General features: G+C 18.4%; 6 protein-coding genes across 15 annotated transcripts in view; 3 read left to right on the top strand and 3 right to left on the bottom strand.

Annotated features, from left to right (window-relative positions):
• Positions 1 to 9,387, bottom strand: part of LOC122710950 (putative uncharacterized protein DDB_G0277255) — a 41,778-nt gene extending 32,391 nt beyond the window's left edge. For 3 of the 6 annotated variants that reach the window (XM_043929272.1, XM_043929254.1, XM_043929263.1), the window contains exons 1-2: positions 9,246 to 9,387; positions 5,279 to 5,401 (exon numbers count right to left, since the gene is read on the bottom strand). In XM_043929272.1, the coding sequence (XP_043785207.1) occupies positions 5,279 to 5,371 (93 nt within the window). In that variant the 5' untranslated portion in view covers positions 5,372 to 5,401; positions 9,246 to 9,387. Of the gene's footprint in view, positions 1 to 5,278; positions 5,402 to 8,610; positions 8,669 to 9,245 lie in introns of all 6 variants that reach the window. The other 3 variants (XM_043929229.1, XM_043929246.1, XM_043929221.1) reach the window with 3 other exon arrangements.
• An 807-nt stretch (positions 9,388 to 10,194) lies between these two features.
• LOC122710901 lies at positions 10,195 to 10,691 on the bottom strand. Its single transcript, XM_043929133.1, has one exon. The coding sequence runs from the start codon at positions 10,606 to 10,608 to the stop codon at positions 10,273 to 10,275; it is 336 nt and encodes a 111-aa protein (XP_043785068.1). The 5' UTR covers positions 10,609 to 10,691; the 3' UTR covers positions 10,195 to 10,272.
• Positions 10,692 to 11,248: 557 nt separating this feature from the next.
• On the top strand, positions 11,249 to 12,918 carry LOC122710687 (40S ribosomal protein S7). Of its 2 annotated transcripts, none has more exons than XM_043928695.1 (5): positions 11,249 to 11,311; positions 11,666 to 11,836; positions 12,093 to 12,274; positions 12,379 to 12,529; positions 12,810 to 12,918. In XM_043928695.1, the coding sequence occupies exons 1-5, from the start codon at positions 11,249 to 11,251 to the stop codon at positions 12,885 to 12,887; spliced, it is 645 nt and encodes a 214-aa protein (XP_043784630.1). In that variant the 3' UTR covers positions 12,888 to 12,918. The 2 variants fall into 2 exon arrangements, with proteins under 2 accessions (XP_043784630.1, XP_043784638.1); XM_043928703.1 differs by lacking the exon at positions 11,249 to 11,311 and adding an exon at positions 11,316 to 11,327.
• A 928-nt stretch (positions 12,919 to 13,846) lies between these two features.
• On the top strand, positions 13,847 to 18,542 carry LOC122710642 (PSME3-interacting protein). 3 transcript variants are annotated; one of them, XM_043928623.1, is made up of 7 exons: positions 13,847 to 13,907; positions 14,303 to 14,405; positions 14,698 to 14,796; positions 14,870 to 15,089; positions 15,303 to 15,370; positions 15,548 to 15,892; positions 18,395 to 18,542. In XM_043928623.1, exons 2-6 carry the CDS (start codon positions 14,309 to 14,311, stop codon positions 15,859 to 15,861), a joined length of 798 nt encoding a protein of 265 aa, XP_043784558.1. In that variant the 5' UTR covers positions 13,847 to 13,907; positions 14,303 to 14,308; the 3' UTR covers positions 15,862 to 15,892; positions 18,395 to 18,542. The 3 variants fall into 3 exon arrangements, with proteins under 3 accessions (XP_043784558.1, XP_043784565.1, XP_043784573.1); XM_043928630.1 differs by lacking the exon at positions 18,395 to 18,542 and adding an exon at positions 15,987 to 16,184; XM_043928638.1 differs by lacking the exon at positions 18,395 to 18,542 and having other exon boundaries at positions 14,701 to 14,796; positions 15,548 to 16,184.
• Positions 17,209 to 18,871, bottom strand: LOC122710634 (putative uncharacterized protein DDB_G0282499). Its single transcript, XM_043928614.1, has 2 exons — positions 18,694 to 18,871; positions 17,209 to 18,474 (listed from the first exon to the last, which is right to left on the bottom strand). Exons 1-2 carry the CDS (start codon positions 18,796 to 18,798, stop codon positions 17,209 to 17,211), a joined length of 1,371 nt encoding a protein of 456 aa, XP_043784549.1. The 5' UTR covers positions 18,799 to 18,871.
• LOC122710663 (cyclin-dependent kinases regulatory subunit-like) lies at positions 18,856 to 20,433 on the top strand. Of its 2 annotated transcripts, none has more exons than XM_043928650.1 (3): positions 18,856 to 19,076; positions 19,665 to 19,792; positions 20,134 to 20,433. In XM_043928650.1, the coding sequence occupies exons 1-3, from the start codon at positions 18,976 to 18,978 to the stop codon at positions 20,232 to 20,234; spliced, it is 330 nt and encodes a 109-aa protein (XP_043784585.1). In that variant the 5' UTR covers positions 18,856 to 18,975; the 3' UTR covers positions 20,235 to 20,433. The 2 variants fall into 2 exon arrangements, with proteins under 2 accessions (XP_043784585.1, XP_043784592.1); XM_043928657.1 differs by lacking the exon at positions 18,856 to 19,076 and adding an exon at positions 19,197 to 19,255.
• Positions 20,434 to 20,746: the final 313 nt, after the last annotated feature.

Raw genomic sequence — 20,746 nt, 5'->3', positions numbered from 1 at the left:
AAAATTATCTGATATTTCTTTAAATATTTTTTTTAAATACTTAAATAACAAATAATTATGTAATTTATGTAATGTTTTTGTTCATTTATAAGTTAATCTCACAAATTAATTTATTTGGCATTTCAATTTTTTAATTTAATTAAAAAAAATAATATAGTATAATTAAAAACATATAATTGATGTTATATTTAATATTTTTCATTTTTATTTTTTTATTTGAATTGTTAAGAAAAAAAATCTAAATAAAATTAAAATATTTTATTATGAAAATAAGATATAAAATAGTTTTTAAATAATTGAATTATAATTAGTAAATATTACAATAATATTATTCATATGCACTAAATTAATTATTATTCATATTATTCATATACACTAAATTATCAAAATAATGTCAATATTTAACTAAAAAATTATTATATTTAATTTATTATATTTATTATTTTTTTATTATTATAATAAAAAATATTATATATTATATATTATAATATATAATATATAATATAATATTATATATTATAATTTTATTATTATATTTAACTAAAAAATTAAAAAAATTCAATATCAATTCTATCTATATATATATAAATATATGTGTGTAAATAATGTGAAAAGTAACAATACTTTTCTGTAGTATTCTGCCATCTAGTGTAACATTGAGGAATTATTTAAATAATCAGCAGAAGATAAATTGTATTAAATATTGGTTAAAAATTTAAAAATTTTTTAAATTATTAAGACATATGACATAATCTAAAAACAAATATTATATTTAAAATAATATTTATTAAAATAAATTTTTTATTAATAATGGAAACATTGAAAATAATTAATATTATTATAATTAATATATAATAATTAATATAAATAATTAATATAATAATAATAATAACATTATTATTTTCTATATTATCGATTCAACAGAAAATAATTTATTATTTTTCACATAAATCATTTAAACCGTATAAAAAATTAATTTATATATTTTTATATATCAGTATACTTTCAAATAAAATAAATCTGAAAATGAATATTCTATTGAAATAATAATAATATTGTATTAAGATTTTTATATATATTTATTCGATTGTAAACATTCATCTCAATCACTTATAATCAGATATTTACGCTCAAGTTATTTCTCTCTCGAAATTTAGATTTATATATGAATTCTTTCTAACAAAATATGCATGAAACTTTCTTTATAAGGAAATGAATGCAAAGATAAAAATCCTATTAGCGAAAAAAAAGATAGCAAAGAAATTCGACAAAAAATGGAGAAACTTCTTCTTTCTCGTATCTCGAGCATAGGTTGATTCTCCTAGTTTCTCGTTCTTTTTTTTTTTTTCTTTAACATTGTTTCCGGTTAGCGGATGCTCGCCATGAAACCAACTGGCATAACGGAGAACAATGGAAAACGGATATAATGAAAGGAAAGAGCAAGAACTACGCTCGAGTGAATTAGCATTGGTGATGAACTTAACAATTAATTACTTTCACATATCACGACCGGTCAGGCAAAATAGTCGTGCAAAAAACATAGATATATAACATTCTTTTATACATAATTAATGCATGTTGTCAATCATGTAAGACTTGTACCGTAAAAAACAATTATTGCTCATATCTAAATAAAAATTATATATCATATATTAATTAACATTCAAAATAACTTTCGTAATTATTTTTTAATAATATTTGAAAAATATCAAATTTTTCAAATTTTTGTATACATAATTTGAAATTTTCAATTTCCTACAAGAAGAAAATATTTTTTAAAAGATTTAAGAGAGAAAAAAAGCACGCAGACTTTCGCTAAAATATACAAAATCCATAATCTTACGTGTCTCTATCATTTTATAGGCAATCGAATAACGTAATTGTACATGTCCGGCAAACGACAGGTTACTAGTATTACATAATTAAATAATGAAAAATTTAATATTTCTCTTTACATTGTTTATTGTTATAAAAATAAATTTTTATAATATAATATCATATATCTATTTGTCATATTTTGATTTGTTTTCAAGATTGTATTAAATTATAATTATTATGATAAAAAATAATAATTTAATATTTTTTGCATAAGTTACGTAAAAGTTAAAAAATATAACAGATACATAGATTGATATCCATATAGCGTATCTTTATAAATCTTTTTTTAATTAATTATATAAAAATTAAAAGTATGAAAACATGCGTGAAAACAATACATATTAATTATTGAAAGTAATTTTTTAAAACATGAATGGATGTAACGTTAGTAAGCGTAAAATAACGGTAGAGTTACCACAAAAAGAATTTTTCATCTTTTTAAAGCTCTTATCTTTTATATTGCATATTTCATTTAAATTCATATATATATATATATATATATATTGAATTAAAAGAATATATTTGTTACATTAAACATATTACAATGTATGTATATAATATATATATAATATATAATTATATAATATAATTTCAATGTTACAGATGCAAAATATATAAAAAAAATTTATTTTCACAACTTACATGTTTCTATAGAAAGTCAATTTGAATATTTTGAGGAATAATTATAAAATAATGTTATATTCGTCATATATCATCAATATAATTTAAAAAATGATTAATTATTATACTAAATAAAGTTGAGAAAAAATTGAGATAAAATATAATCCAAAATAGGTTAGGAAATACTGACTTAACGTCATCTTTATCTGAAGTTAGAACTATCGCAGAAATCTCGTGCTATTGAAGTACATACTACCAACTTGAATATAATAAAATATGAAAAACACATAGATTCAAATACTAATGGAAACGATACCGAGGACATTGAACTTTCTAAGCATGACCTTCAACTCGTATCTCAGAGAATCAGCTTTTTCGCTACAGTTATAAGATAGTATAATATTGCAGTGCGGTAGTCAAAGTACTATATCAGATTCAAAACATTATTCGCATATTCATTTATAGTATAGTGCTGTAACTAACTCTAGTTAGAGAATAATTCATGCAATTATATACTTTTATAAGTTGATATTTCAAAGCATGCATTCAATAATTAATGGTAAATTTTTTAATTAACTAGATGATAGAATTAAAATAAAATATTATAGGAAAATAATATCATCATACCTGTGTGATAATGAGTGCAATTGTAAAATGAGTGCAATTATATGATAATTGGATTAATTAATTAGAAATAAATTTATTCATTGATAAGACCAATTTATAATTCAATTCGATCCGATTTCAGTATAATAAAATTGTATAAAATTATCGTAAAATAAATCGTATAAAATTTTTCATTAGAAAAGAATTTCTCACGTGTAATTTCTCATAGTTAATGTAAAATTTCAAAACAAGTTAATAAATGCATAAAAAGAATCTTGAAGTGACTTATACAGGAAATAATGCGAAAAATTAGACATATATTGAAATGATACAAATAGTGGAGTGAAAGGATAAAGAAGAATAAGAAAGTTTGTGATGCACATTTTATCTAAGCAATGGCGTAAGAAACATAAGAATATTCGCAAAAATTTTATTTTTCTATCACTTTAATTTATTATTCTATTATTATTAAAAATGAGTGAAATTTCTACCAAATAAAATAGTAAAATAAAATTAGTAAAAAATAAATAAGTAAAAATTTTCTTTAAAATTATTCTAATATAAAAATATATTTTCTGTTTTATTTTGTTTTTTTAATTTTAATAACTTTATTATTTTCAAAAAATTGTCATTAATTCTCAAAAATTTCATTCACTATAAAATGACTACGTTAATATCTAGAATTACTATATGAAATGTGCTGAAAAATAAGTAGGTGGATATGCAGTTAGAGTACTTATTTACCATCTTTCAATATATATTCGATTCGAATAGTTAAAACTTTCTAAATTTTGAAAATGTTCCAACGATTAAAATCAATTAAATTATTAGAAAAAAAAATAAAAAGAAAAATTATAATGCTAAAATAAAATTTTTTATAAAAATAAATTCCAAAATTAGAAAAATTATGAAAAGTATTAACATTATAAATAAGTGTATAAATGTTGAATCAATATTTATCCACTGACTGATGAATATATATAACAGCTTATATAACGCGAGAACATTGCGGTTCTTAAGATATTCGATATCTTATTAAACGTTGACGCGATTTGAGTAGATAATAGTTATGGTATAAATAATTTAGCACTTGAAACTTAATATGAATTCTCAATTATCTTTCTATTTCTATTTCTCAGAAAGAAATTTTACAAAATGAAAATGTGGTCTTTTTTATATATAAATAAAAATATAATTTTTAAAAAATTAGAACAATTTATATGATATGCATTGTTACTTTATTTATAGATATCAGTATAATATCTATATGTGCATAATTAAAATTATGTGCACAATTTTTATGATACTTTCTTAATGATTTAACATATTGTTTTATTAAAATTTACATATCTACATTTTATAATTTATCTTTTTTATTTTTTAATGAATTTGATAACTTTTACAAATAGATCATTTTGAATGAATAACAAGATTAACTGTTTAAAGAATATATAACAGAAATGTCTTACAAGATGTGACACTTTTCTGTTTATTTTGGATATCTTATACGATATAAACATTATATTTCAAGTTAATACGTGAATTTATAGTATATTATAAGTTTAGTATATTATATAAATATATAACATATGATCACACGTAAATATATACAAATATACAATATATAATGAACATAAAAATTTCTTATAAAGTAGAAAACATTGTAAGTTCATTTAAAAAGCTCATTTAATGTTATATGAAGTATATAAACAATTCTTATATTTTACTTATAAAAAATACAATGATGTGAATTTTACTTTATATTTTTACTGAATCATATAATTAATCAATGGAATACTTTCTATAAGATTTTTTCATTCAACTCAACAAATAATAAACCACGTAGTATAAAATATATATTTTTATTTTCTATCGGTCTTATGCATTGCCTATTATATGTGAATTTAAAAATCTAAAAAAAATCTAATGAGGTGTACAATACCGGAAGGTAAAAAAAATTATAATTTATTCTACTAAAAATAATATATAAAAATAAATTTAATCTCTTTTCTTTTTTAATATTCATAATTATTAATATTCAAGTTACATATTATATGAATTATAAATTATTATTCTTAATCGTAATTAATTACTTTTGAATTATTTTGTTATCATATTGTCAATTTAAAAAAATATTCAATCCTTATAATTATTATATTATTAAATTATTTACCTTAGCAGGTTTATCCATGATACGATAGGTGAGCGAGTCGCGATGACCGGTTGCGATGACGGCGCCCGCCTTACGAGACACGCATTGCCCCATATAGATTCCCCAACCTTGTCCCAGCACAATCTGTATACAACCAAACAATCATTAAATCATATTATCTAAAATGATTATAAACATTAAACACATTCGAAACAGATATTTTAAAATAATTCGATTCCTTAATCTATTTTTTATTTTAATTTAAAATCAATCAATTTTTTTATATTTAAACTAAATTCTCAATATGTAATAAAAGAGCAATTTTTGAATTTTTAATTGTTTTTAATATTACAATTTAATATCAATATCAAATGCATTAAATTTTAGTATAATGAATAAATATATATTAATTTTTATAATTTGATGCAAATAAATTGTAGAATTTTATTTTCAATTATTTTATATGTTCTTTTACTTATTTTTATTTATTATTAATATATCCTTTACTGAATTGATGTTACAAAACGAGATTTAAGAATACATTCTGGAAAAAGTAATATTTTCTTGCAAATATAAATTTGAATAAATTTGTATAAATTATATAATTATATAAATATACATGTACATAAAAATATAAAAAATACTGTATGAGATACATGATAAATATTAAAGAAACAACTATTAAATATTTAATAAATTAAGTAAATGTGAATATTTTTTCTTTTCTCTCTCTGCATATTATCATTATTTTATAATTTTTACATTATTTTTTAATTTTAACGAATAAATAAAATTTTATAAATGAATATAAAAAAGAATCAAAATAATATTTTCAATACTTCCTATTTTATAAAAATATATGTCATTTATAACATTTTAAAAAATAGTTAAAAATAATTCAAATTCAATTGCAATGCAATAAAATACTTTAATGCAATTTACTATTTCCATATATATAGTGAAAATATATTCCATTAAATATGAAAATCATTTCTAATAATCAATAATAAAGTGAATTATATATTGATGAAAATCACATTTCGAAATAAATCAAAACTTCTATTACTTTATATTATTAGAGATAATCGCAAATAGTTAAAATTTATTATTATTTTAACTATTTTTTATCCATTATTTAATATTATATTTCCAACCAAGATTAATGAATAAAGATCAATGAAATTTATTATGAATATTAAATACAATTATATTAATATTAATATTCTTTTGCAATAAATATGATCTGTAATTATAATTAATTATTTCATTTATTTGTTATTAAAAAGCACCAACTCAAAAACAATATAAATTCAATTTATTATAATTTTCTCATCAATTAGATTGAAAATACTAGTTATAACAAATTATATATATATCAGATGAAAGAGTTATGTTATTATGTTATAAAAAGTTAATTTTTAGAAAAGAATGAAAAATTAATGTGTAAACTTATAATTTTAATTATAAATAATTTTTTTATTATTATTATTAATTTTATTATTTATTAACTTTATTACTATTTAAATTTAATATTTTGAATAAAAATAATATTTATATAAAAATTTTTTCTATCTTTTTCCATAATATTTGTTTAAATATGTCACGCTTTCCTTTTATACATTTTCGATGCAGGTTAATGGTTCACCATTGGCCAATTGAATACTTTCATTGGTATGACCGGAAACTCTCAAATGATGATATTGTATATCCATGCGTTTATTTATATGAGAAGTAAATGTAATATTGCAAAAAATATCATCAATGCAAATAATAATTTCTAAAGTTAAATTTATTTTATAATAAATTATTTTATAAGTTAGCAAATATAATCTATAAAAAATCTATAAATAACCTATAAATAATTTCAAAACCGAAAAAAAATTATATATATGTTTTTTCTTTAATGCATAGATGATAATCTCTTTGAAAAATTATATTTTATTATTATTATTATTAATTAATATTATTATTAATATTTATGAAAAAATTGAAATTTTTCTTACTTCCATAAATAAATGTTTTACTAAAATACAAGCTAAATATATCATCTATTTATAATGTTAAAATATCTATTATTTATATCACAGAAAAATAAATTGCATTATCTATCTTATAATCATCATCTAATATCTTTTTCCTGATAAGTTTTTTAATAAACAAGTTAAATTAACGAGAATTATATTATATTATAATATATTCGTAAATTTATAAAAATATTCGCAAATAAATGAAATAATATATAGCTAAGAAACTTAGCAAAGAATTTAACCTTAAATAAATCAAATCAATGGTGAAAGGTGATGTATCGTGATTTCAAGATGTAGGGCGATAAATGGCACTGGCCCAATTCATTCGGAACTGAACTCTGTTTAGGAAATATTAATTTTTTATATAGAAAGATATGGGAACATTTTTTAACTTTTCATTAATCATTTCAAAAATTAGTTCATATTAACTCAATTTTTTAATCTCGTAAGAATATGAAAGATTTTCATATAGCAGTTAATTAAAATTATCATATTAAAAATTTTTAATTACGAACAATATATATATATATTTTCAAAAAAATTATATGAATAAAAATAGAATATATATTATATTGATAATATACAGGTTAATAATATAAATTTAAGTTTACAAAAAAAAATCATGTTTTTCTTACTCTAACATTTTAGAAGAACAAAACCGCAGAATCCGCATTGAGATATTTCAAATAAAGAACTCTACCCAATTTCACATGTTAAAATCGATACTGACCGAAATATTGAAGAATAATATATACGAAAAGGGCTTTTACATTAACATATTTTGTTATTAAATTTACTAATATAAATAAAATTCTTTAAATATACATACTTTAAATATACATATTATATTATCTAATTAGATAACATTTAAAACGAATATACGTAAGTTAAGTATTCAAATTTCAATTTTTCTATTCATCAAATTTCAATTTTTCACAATGTTTTAATTTTTTTCATTTCCAATAAAATTTATTCGATATATATTCTTATTATGAATATCATTTATTCCATTTAACATGAAAATTAATTTAATCCAAATTTAAATTCATTTCAAAAATTTATATGAAATTTATGACAATACATTTTTTATTATACCTGATTAAAAATAATTCATTAATTCAGAAATAGATTTAAAAAAAGAATAAAAAGAAAAAAGAAAGGCAAAAGGAAGTAAAAATAAAGAATTTTATTAATTGACTAAAGCAGAAGGTAAAGATAAAAGAAAAACCCCTAGATATGTTACACATGCACCTTAACCTTTCATAAGTATCTTTTTACCAAAAATTATATTTGGAAATCATGTTGTATATACTCGAATTTACTCACAGAAATAAAATTCCGTGTGGCCCTATGCCTGCCCTGTTGTATAGTTGTCTCAAAAACACTGGAAAAAATAAATTGTCTTTTTCATACCAAAAGTTTATTATAGATGTCATCAAACCTTGTCCAAAATCGAACCGAATTTCTATACTGTTTGATATCATAACAATTTATGATAAATGTTATATAAGATTTATAAATAATACATATGGAAGATTAAAACTGCATTATTTACACATAAAAGGTTAAAATATCCTAAGCAATTCCGGTCAGCTTACTCTATATGCATATGTAAATATCAAGATCAAATTTTTTTCACAAAATATAACATCAATTCATAATTAAATCATTATATTAAAACTTTATAATTATATTAATTACTCAAATTTAAATAAGAAATACAGAAAATAGATAAAAAAAAATCGACTTGAAAACCACTGTTTTATATTCGTATATAAATATTATTGAATAAGTATTTCTCTATGAAGGATTTTCCATTGACGTATATTTAAAACTTAGAGTAGAGAACACATAATGGAGATTTCCTTGTATCTCCACAAAATTTTGTTGATCATGCTATAAAAATAACGTGATATTCTAAAAAACCAAATTTTAGATATGACTTGAAATAATAAAATCACCTCTTCTTATAGAGTAGAATCTCTCAAGTAGATTGCGTGAAATCGTGGTATGCATCACAAAACTTAACACTGACACCTACGAATGACAACGTGCCGATCGCGTGACGCGAGGATACGACTTGTATCCTCGATACACAGTATGTAACAGAACTACTACACCACCTGTCACTCGGCATATTCGATAGTATGAAACATGCGTCGTGATGTCATACACGCCCCACCAAGCGGCAAACACCAATGAGCATGTAGCAGACAGAATCTTGCTTAATATTATGTTTCTTTCAGCACCCTCTATTGTACATTAATGAAATATCAATTTTAAAGAACAAATTTTTTAACAAATTTAATTAAATTGTTAAAACTCACTGTAAAAAAATTATATATTTTTAATATATATATTTCAAGATATGTATTAATTATTGTATAGAATTATTTAATAATTATTTCATATTTTTAGGTAAATAATATTTACTTTTATATTTGAATTAAACAAATAAATGAAAATATAAAAGATAAAAAAATAAAAATTTTATTATTTTCTTTATTTTCATACAAATTTATATATTTTTATATTTTCTAAAAAATTAACATTAATATATTTAATTAATTAATTAATGATAAAATGAATGATAATGAAATTAATGATAAATATTATTTTTTATGAGAAATATAAATATTTTTATTTTCTTATTATATAAAAATAATAAAATATCTTATTACTTAAATATAATATATAAATAACATTTTATTATTTAAATTTAATTTTATTGTCAAAATATTTAAGTAATATATAGGTGTATAAAGTATATAAAAAATAATTATATTAATATTAATATGAATAAAACAAAAATGTGAATTACATATATTTTATTATTGTTTACTTATAATTCATTTTAAATATTTGATATTTACTATTGTATTTATATTTTTGATAAAAAAAATATTATTGTATCTTTTTATTATCATAACTACATTATAACTATTATTTACAGATTTTATAAAAATTTCAAGCATTTTTAAATATATTTCATACATCAACTAATTTTTTATTGTTAGTATTATCCGAATTAGATGTTTTATACATAAGATGCCTGAGTTTTTTTAATTCATTTCTTGTATTAATTTCATCAACTGCACAATATATTGCATAGCTAATTCCTATTGCACCGTAAGAAGCCATTCCTATTCGTGTAGATTTTCTTGAATTACTTGTTATTAAAAATGATATTAATCCACAAATTATGCCACCAGTAATAGCAGTTATGAAAGCATTTCTTTGACATTTTGTTTTGATTACTGGTTCTCCAAAAATAGTGAAGGATTGTCTGTGTTCTTCTTTTCCTGAATGTTCTATATCTACCATATTTTTAATTACAATATATAATTTATAAATACTTATATTTTTAAACTTCTTTCTTTTAACCTCAATAAATAGATCACATATAAAAACTATACATTTAATGCATAACATGTGATATCTAAACTTATATTACTTTGAAGTAAGATACAAATTAATATTACAAGTTTACAAACATAAGAAAAATTGTAAAATAAAATTCATTAAAAAAATTGATAAATATAAAATGAAAATAAATTTTAAATATTATTTAAGAAAAAAGATTTATTAATTATAAAAAACTACATATAAATTAAAATGTAATATAAAAGTATATTTATATAAAACTATAATTTATTAAGAAATTTTATTTAAAAAGTTAATAATTATTTAAAAAGTTTAAAATATATGTATATTAAATAATTATATCAAAAATACATATTTATTTTTTGAGATAACTTGATTTCATAAGATACAAATATTTTTTATGAAAAATAAATCTTTATGATATATATATATAATAAAAATATTATGATTTAATTAAAATATAATGTTACTTAAAAATTAATCAACTTAAATTATTAAATTGATTTATATATTTAATCAAGAATTTATTAAATTAACTAAAAATATAGAGAGATATAGAAATATTTTGTAAATTTGGAGAATGGTTGGTACTTCTATCTATGGACATATTGGATCTTTTTCATGCGGTGCTGATATCGTCAAGGTACACGCGAATAACAGTTTAGTTTTTAACTAAAAACAAAGTTAAAATGAATTAGAAAATATTAAATGATACTTTGCATGTTATTTATAACATTGCAATTTATTAGATGAATTAATATTTTTTTTTGGATTATACATATAAAATGTGATAAAAGTGGATTTTATTTGACACATACTTTAACAATATTTGACAGTATATATTTTATTTGAAATTCTAAAGTTTTTACTTAAGTAATCAATTTCAAATGAAACTTGTTATCTAATTAAAATTTCTATTGAATACATAAACTATCTAAACTTATAAAGTATTTATTTATAAACAAGAATAGATGTTAACCTTTAAATATTTTTAAAGATGTTTCCAGCAAATGCTAAAATCATAAAAAGTGGTGGAGCCGAACCTGATGCGTTCGAAGCCAGCATTTCTCAAGCTTTGCTGGAATTGGAAATGAATAGCGATTTAAAATCGCAATTACGGGAACTTTATATTACTAAAGCACGTGAAATAGAAACTAATAATAAAAAGGTAAAGGATATCTTATTTTATATCATAAATTTTTAATCACTATATATAACATAATTTTTACTAAATATTTTAACTTAAAATATTTAACTTAAAATATAGATTTAATTTTATCATTATTATGAATGATAAAATATTTTAATTTTAGAATAATATTTTCTAAATATAATTTTAATATGAATAATCTTTATCTTTTTATATTAAAATTTTAAAATAAATATATATAAATATAAATAAAATAATTTGATATCTATTCTAGTGCATTATTATATATGTACCCATGCCAAAGTTAAAGGCATTTCAAAAAATTCAAACTAGACTTGTACGTGAATTAGAGAAAAAATTTTCTGGAAAACATGTTATGTTTGTTGGAGAACGTAAAATTTTACCTAAACCAACAAGGAAAACACGTACTAAAAACAAACAAAAAAGGCCAAGAAGGTATCATTATTATCTAAAATATTAATAAAATATATTTATTAATTATTTATATTATTTATATTATTGTATAAATTGATAATAAATATAATAAATTTTTCTTTTAGTCGTACCTTAACAGCAGTATATGATGCATTATTGGAAGATTTAGTATATCCTGTAGAAATTGTTGGAAAACGCATAAGAATTAAACTTGATGGTACACAGCTTATTAAAGTTCATTTAGATAAAAATGAACAAACAAACATAGAACATAAGGTAAATAAATTTTTAATATGATTTATTTTATAAATTTATTTTATTTTTTTATTTTATTTTATTTTATTTTATTTTATTTTATTTTATTTTATTTTATTTGATTACTTTATATATGCAATAATTTTTATATATGCAATAGTTATATAATAGATTGATAAACACAAATCAATATTTTTTTATTTATATTTATTTATTTATTTATTTTTATTGATAATTATATAAAGTATTATAGAATTATATAAAATAATATAGTACTTATTTTAAGTATTTTATTTATTAGGTTGACACATTTGCAGCTGTGTATAAGAAATTAACAGGTCGAGATGTAACATTTGAATTTCCAGAAACATATGTATAATTTGTTTAAAAAATAAAAATATTTGAAATAATTTTTTCAAAGATTGTTATTTTTTCATCCTGTATTAGTGAAATTTATAGTAATTGTTTAATTTGCGAGTAAAACTCAAAATAAAACTTTAAAATAATTTTGCTATTTTAAATTTTATAATTATAATTAAATAAAATGAAAGTTCAACATTTTGTAATTTAGATATAATTATTACATAATTTATTTTTTTCTAATTTCAAATTGAAGTGACATCAGAATATAAAAAATAAATACTGAAACTTAAAAATTGTTTTACAGAGAATTATATATAATTATATATAGTTATATCTTATATATATATGTAAATGTGCATATATTGTATATTATACTTATCTAGTATTTCACGCATGCGTATAAAGTTCTAAGTAACCAAGTATAAGCAGTTAATTTTCGTGGTATCAAATATCATTTTTGTGATATAGATTAATATAGAATAATAAAAATAATTATTTAATCTAATTTTGATTGTGTAGAAAAAATGATCTATTTACAATAAAATATTCAATATATATAATCATCCATAATTATAATCATTCAAGTTAAAATCTAAGACTTAACCTCTGCATCCTTCGGAAAGCACTAAATATTTATCTAAGAATACTGATTTATTAGCATTATTAAATTTAACTTATATTAAGAATATTTTACTAAAATAAAAAACATTTTATAAAAAATTATTATTTAACAAATTTAAAAAAAGGAAGCTTCGTATTTAAAATTTAGAATGTCAAATATTCCTAGACAAATAATACGTTAAATTATCCAATTTAATGTTTTGAAACTCAATTTAACGTACTAGATATAACTATTTTAAAAACTGATAAAATTTTTTAACAATTTTAATTTTTAAATTATACTGAGAAGTGAAAAATTAAATATATAAATGTTGAATGTTTATAAAAGTAAAAACTTCACAAATATTAAAAATAAATATCTTCTGCGCTATTAAGTATTCATATAATTTATCAGAATTTATTATAAATAAAAGTGGTAAGTTATAAATATTTCAATAGAAATATATATGTTATCTATCTAATTATCTATCTAATCTATCTAACTATATTATTATAGTATCCATAAATATTATAATATTATTGCATATTTTGTTTTAAAAATAGTTATAATTTATAATTAAACAAGAGATAATTATATAATTATATATTAATTATTAATTATTAATATATAATTAAATATAGAATTTAAAAATTAAATAATATTTTCTTATGTGATTTGAATCTGCTGAATTTGCAAGATAATTATTAACATCAATGAATTTATATATATTATTTAATCAATTTTTAATTATAATAAATAAATAATTGAAGTTATTTGTAAGCACTATTTTATAAAAGATTTGAATTTTATGTTTTTTAATTTTTTTTTAGTTCAAAATGAGTTCAGGATTTATATCAGAAGCTGAGATTGCAGAACAACGTAGAATAAGGCAAGAAGAATGGGAACGTGTACGAACTGCAGATCAACCATTAGGTTATTTTTATCTATATTATATTATATTCTAATAATTTAATTTGAAAGTATATTTATTTAGTGAAAAGCTATATAACATATTTTAAAATTAATTGTTATACACATAGTTTTTATCATAGTTTCATTAATAGATAATTTAAAATATAATTTAATCAAATTAAAATTTATTTAATAAATTAAAATAATTTTTTTAGAATTATATATTTATATATATATATTATATATATATTATATATATTTTAAATTATAAGTTATTGTGTTATCATCATCTATATTTTTTTAATTTTTGTAGAAGCTCCAGAGGAACCATATGATCCAAGATCATTATATGAACGATTACAAGAACAAAAAAATAAAAGAGATGCAGAATATGAAGAGGCACATAAATTAAGTGAGTTAAAAGTTATAGAGAACATAATATCTAAAAATTTCTTTTATATTATAAAATTATTATTTTATTTTAGAAAATATGATAAAAGGTTTAGATGATGATGAAGTAGAATTTTTAGATTTGGTAGATAGAACAAAATTAGAAGAAGAACGTAAAAAAAATCTTGAAGAAGAAAAAGAAATGCGAGATTTCAAAGCTGCTGTTGCTTCATTACAAGAAAAATCTTTAAATGAAAAATTAAAACAAGAATTAAAAAATCCTCAAATTATGAATAAAAATATTTCATCTGGAAGGTAATATATTAATGTATTATTTAATGTATTCATTAATTCAATAATTTATTTCTTCATTATATTTTAGATATTATAAAATAAATTACATAATATATTTTATATAATAAATAATAATTATTTAATTTCGAATTTTTTATTATTTCTGTTATTATGAATAATATAAAAATAATATATATTTTATAATATTAAAAAATAAATTTTGTTTTTTTAAAGCCGTACTTCCCAATTAAAATTATTAGCTGGAGTAGTAGTTAAACGTCCTGAGAAACAACAAAAACAAGGTAAATAGAAATTTTTAATATATTAAATTTTTTAATATATTAAAATTAACTATTAGATAAAAAATAATATTTATTATTATGAAAAAAATAAAATTATATATTTAATATGTAAAAGATTACAAATATAATTTAATATTTTTCAAATCTCAATACTAGTTTAATATTATATTTATATAGATGTTACGCGAGGTGTTAAAAGAAAATTATCTGAAGAAAATAAAGATACATCAAAAAAAGAAGACTGTGAAATAAATGAACAGATAATTACTGAATGTGAATCCGCATTCAAAGATATTTCAGAAGACAAAAATATAACAAATGAAACAGGAGGTATGAAGTGTATTGGAATTTTACCTGGTCTTGGTTCCTATGAAGATTCTAGTGACAGCGAATGTAGTTCAGATACAGATCAAGATCCAGAACCAAATCATTCTAAATATGATCTGTTAGGTCGAAAAATAAAAGTTTTAAAAGATAAAGAAAAGAGCTGAATGCAAAATATAAGCGCCTTTTTATTGATAGGTAAATAACTATTTTGTTTTGCAATTTATTGTAATTGTACAATATAAATATATTTTTTGCAATAATTTTCTGCATATTTTACTTTCATTTTCAGTTTGCTCTTATTTCATGTTGCAAAAGAATATTGGAGTTTTTTAAAAAATATATTATATTGTATAATAGATTTGCTTTTTTTAAGACATACATTTTAAGTATCATAAAACTGTTTAAAGTTTAAATGTTTGTCAGTTTTAAGAATATCACAAAAATAATTAGTTACAGAAATAAATTCATTGTCAGTTCATAAATAAGGAAATATGTATATATTTTTCAAAAGAATATTAAATGCACATGTAATGATTACTTTGATAATTTTAAAAATATTTATATTTAAATGTTATATTCGTTAGATATAATTGGATAAAATACATGAAACCATTTTTGTTTATTATGTACAATTATAATATCTCAAAATAATCATCTTAATAATACTGATTATATTTAAAAGACAATTTCCACTAAATATATTGTCGTAACAATTTATGCATAAATTGTATTATATTGTAATATACGTGATACACATAAAACAACTATAAAATGAGTATATGTTATTTATATCAAAATATATATAAAGTTCATATTTTATTTTCCTTTTTTTTCCTTTTTTAAAATAAATGATGTGAAAACATAACACATTATGAATAATTCTATAACAAAACAATTATATATAATTTTTTAAATGGATAAGAAGTAAAAATTATAGATATTTTTCTTTATTTTAGGATTATATAGAAATAAAATTATTTTTATACTAAATTTGCAAATTATTTAAATTAAATAATATTAGATGCTTCTAAAATGTATATACAATTAATCATAAAACAATATTTGTAATATTATATGAATTTTAATATATTATACATATACATATACATACATACATATATATATATATATATATATATATATATATATTGATAAAGCTGCATTATATCTTTTAAATATGTCGTATTTATCACATTATTAATGTGAAATTATAAATTCGTAATATATAATTAAATTATGTTGTTTTATAATAAAACAATCATAATATTAAAAATCAAATTTTAATAATAATTAAATATTACATAATTAAACATTTAAAAATATTTTTATATAAATAAAAATACTGAAATTCTTTTAAAATTTTATTTGTAATTACAAATACAATTAATTTAAATATGAAATATGAAATATTTATGAAATATATTTTGTATAAAATAATTTAATAATATCATGTAACTTATATATATAATCATAAATTTGAATTTTTATAATAAGTATATATATTATAAATGTTAGCTCAACAAAGAATTTATCCACTCATCATTTATATCTTCAGAAACATTATAATCATTAGTTAAATAATCTTCTAAAACAGTATCTATATTTATATTAGTATTTGTAGCTAAAATATCGGATGTTATACTTTCTTGATTGAATGAAGTTATAGAATTATTAAATTGATTTGATATAGAAGCAGCATTTATGTCTGTTTCTGTTAAATAATTTTCTGTTTTAACTGTTGGGTTTGATTTCATATTTAAAGAACTATTGTTAATATTATTAATATTATTAACAATATTAGAATTATTTGATTCTTTATTTTTCTTAATAGCACTAAAACTGAATTTTTCATATTGTTTACCACTAGTTATATTTCTTTTTACAAATGTATTTTTTACTTCTAAAGAATTTGATTTTGTATTATTACTTTTATAATCAGTCTGTTGTATTATATTTTTGACTGTTTCAGTAGTTGTAGTACATAATGGAATTTCAAAAGATAATGTTATAGGTGGTAAACCATCTATTTCCATTTTAGTGACATTTAAATTAGATTTTAATACATTTTCACTATTTTTATTTGATTCTAAATTTGGTAATGTTTCAATCTTTGATATTAATTTAGTTTCTGCAATATTTTTAGATTCAATATTTAAAATTTTTTTATTTGAATCCTGATAGACAGAAATTTGATTTCCTACATTAATACTAGAAATATCAATATTTGTTTTTTCAACATTTGTTATTTTTGGAGTTCTTCTATTTACATTTTTAATATTTTCTATTGAAGTAATATTTTCTTCTTTAATATTTTTATTCAATGTATTCATTAATTCATTTTTAATTTTTATATTTTCTGTATTATTGTCAATTAATTGAAAATTTTTATTATGTATATTTATATTATTAATTTCTTTATTTAAAATAATTTTATTATTATCATTATATTGTTCTTTAATATCAATATTTCCTATCATATTTGATTCTTCAACAACAGAAGTAGATTGATCAAAAATAGTTTTTGAATTTATTATATTTGAATCATTATTTATAATATTAATATTTTCTATGTAATACATATTTAAATCATCAATCATTTCTTTTGGCGTTTGTTTCATTGGTGATACAAGTGTATTACATAATAATGATTTTGTTGATGTTATATTTTCTTTTAATTTTGTTATTGTTGGTTTATAGTCATCCCAATAACAAGACCAGATTTTTCCCACTGCTCTTGGACAAAATACAAAATCTTCATATCCAAGAGGCCATATACACTAAAATATAAAATAAATTAATTATGTAATACAAAATGAGAATAAAACAAAATTTATATTTTATTAAATTTTATTTAAATTTTATTTGTTTTTTCAAATTCTTTTTAGTGATATATATATATATATAAGGTTATGTTATTAAATACTGAAATATTATCAATAATAAATAAAAAAAAAATATTATATTCATATTTTCGTAAATTAGAATAATAAATTTACCTTTTCTTCTTCACACATCCATACAGCTTCTTGTAAATTAATTTGTAATAATTTTATTTTCTTTTTAATGCCATTTTTTAAACAAAGTGGACATAAATCTTGCATTTTTTATTAACAAAGATCAGAATCTTATCGATTTATTAAATTTAAAATATTTCAAAATATTTTAGAATTTTAATAGATTTCTTTTAAATTATATTTCCTGAATTTTTAATGTTTTTTTTTTTAAATTTAATATGAATTAAATGGAATTACAAGAGAGGGCGCATTAGTTTTTAAAACATGCATATACCTGTGCAACCTGTTATGGCTTTTGAAAAAAAATTAGTACCAATACCAAACTTGTCTAGTGTTAAAATTTATTTAAAATCATATATAATAAGGTGAAATTTATTTTTATATGTACTTATATAATTTTTATGAAAACTAATCTTATAAAAAAAAAGAACTATATTTTTTATAAATTTATAATTTTTATTCAGATATAATCATTCAAATATAATATGCCAGCTGATCAAATACAATATTCTGAAAAATACAACGACGATAAATATGAATATAGGTTCGTACAAAAGTCTAGTTTGTTCGTTAAAAAATTAAATATAAAATATAAATTAAAATACAGAATATCTCTAATACCTTTATTGAAAATTAAAGAATCTATATGTATATATAAATATATATATAAATAAATTTATATATATATATATATAAATTTTTATTCTTATATCTTATATATATATAATCTTATATTATATATTTCATTATATATTTCAATATATTAAAAATATTATTTTATATTACATTTTTATTATTATTATTTTTTTTATTACTTGAATATGTGCAATTCATAAATATTTTATAAAAAATATATAATAAAAAAATAAATTATTTATTATTTATAACTAAAACTAAAAATTTATATAATTACAATAAATATAAGTTTATAATAAGCAATTATTTGTTTACAGACATGTTATTCTACCAGCTGATTTAGCAAGACATGTTCCAAAAACTCATCTTATGTCAGAAACAGAATGGAGAAATTTAGGAGTTCAACAAAGTCCAGGTTGGGTACATTATATGATGCATGTACCAGGTATAAATTATAATTAAATAAATTTATAAAATAAAATGTTCAAAAAATTTGTTTATATAATTTATTAAAATTCATATTAGAAATAAACTTGATTTTGTCAAAAAATCTTTGTAAATGTATAACTTACATTTTTCATGCAATTTCATTTGTTTTTTTAAGCAATTCAGATAAATTTATATTTTATATTTTATATAATAACATTAAAATTTTATATATAATAATAACATATATTTTAAATTGAAAATATTTATTTTTAAAATTGAATATTTACATTGAATATAATTACAATATAATAAATAATTTACATATATTAATTCTTGTAAATTTATGTAATTTTTCAGAACCACATGTGCTACTCTTCCGCAGACCAAGAACTGATATTTTAACAAATACAAGAAGCACTGCTTTTCAAAGAGAATACCAAAATGTATATTGCGTTTAAACAAATTTTTAGGAACTTTCAATATTATTTAATGTCAGATTTAAAGATTAATAAATTGATTAGCATAATTATAATGTAAATGGTAAAAATGATTTGCTTATTTATGATCATGATTTTGTTAAGATTAATAAATATATTCTGATAGAAATTTATGTAAATTTTAAAATATTTTAAAAGTAAAAGAGAGAGAGAGACTGTAATAAATTTATAAATATAATACTAAGATTTATCATTTTTAAAATATAAAACAAATAATAAAATATAATATTATGTATATAATATTTACAATATTTCACAATCAATTAAAATTAATTTATACTTACAAATATTAAATAAATAAAATAAATTTTGTTTTTGTTGTAAAATGTATTAATATTTATATATATTATTATTAAAATATATTTTCAATATATTTTTTATTATATTAAAATAAATAATTTATATAATAAATATTTATATATTTATTTATATATAATTATAGATTTATGTATTAATCAATTTTTTTAATTTTC

This window comes from Apis laboriosa, unplaced genomic scaffold (genome assembly GCF_014066325.1).
Source record: "Apis laboriosa isolate Shangri-la unplaced genomic scaffold, ASM1406632v1 scaffold10_cov145, whole genome shotgun sequence".
Classification (NCBI taxonomy): Eukaryota; Metazoa; Arthropoda; class Insecta; order Hymenoptera; family Apidae; genus Apis; species Apis laboriosa.
This window is presented reverse-complemented; position numbering and strand designations above follow the sequence as displayed.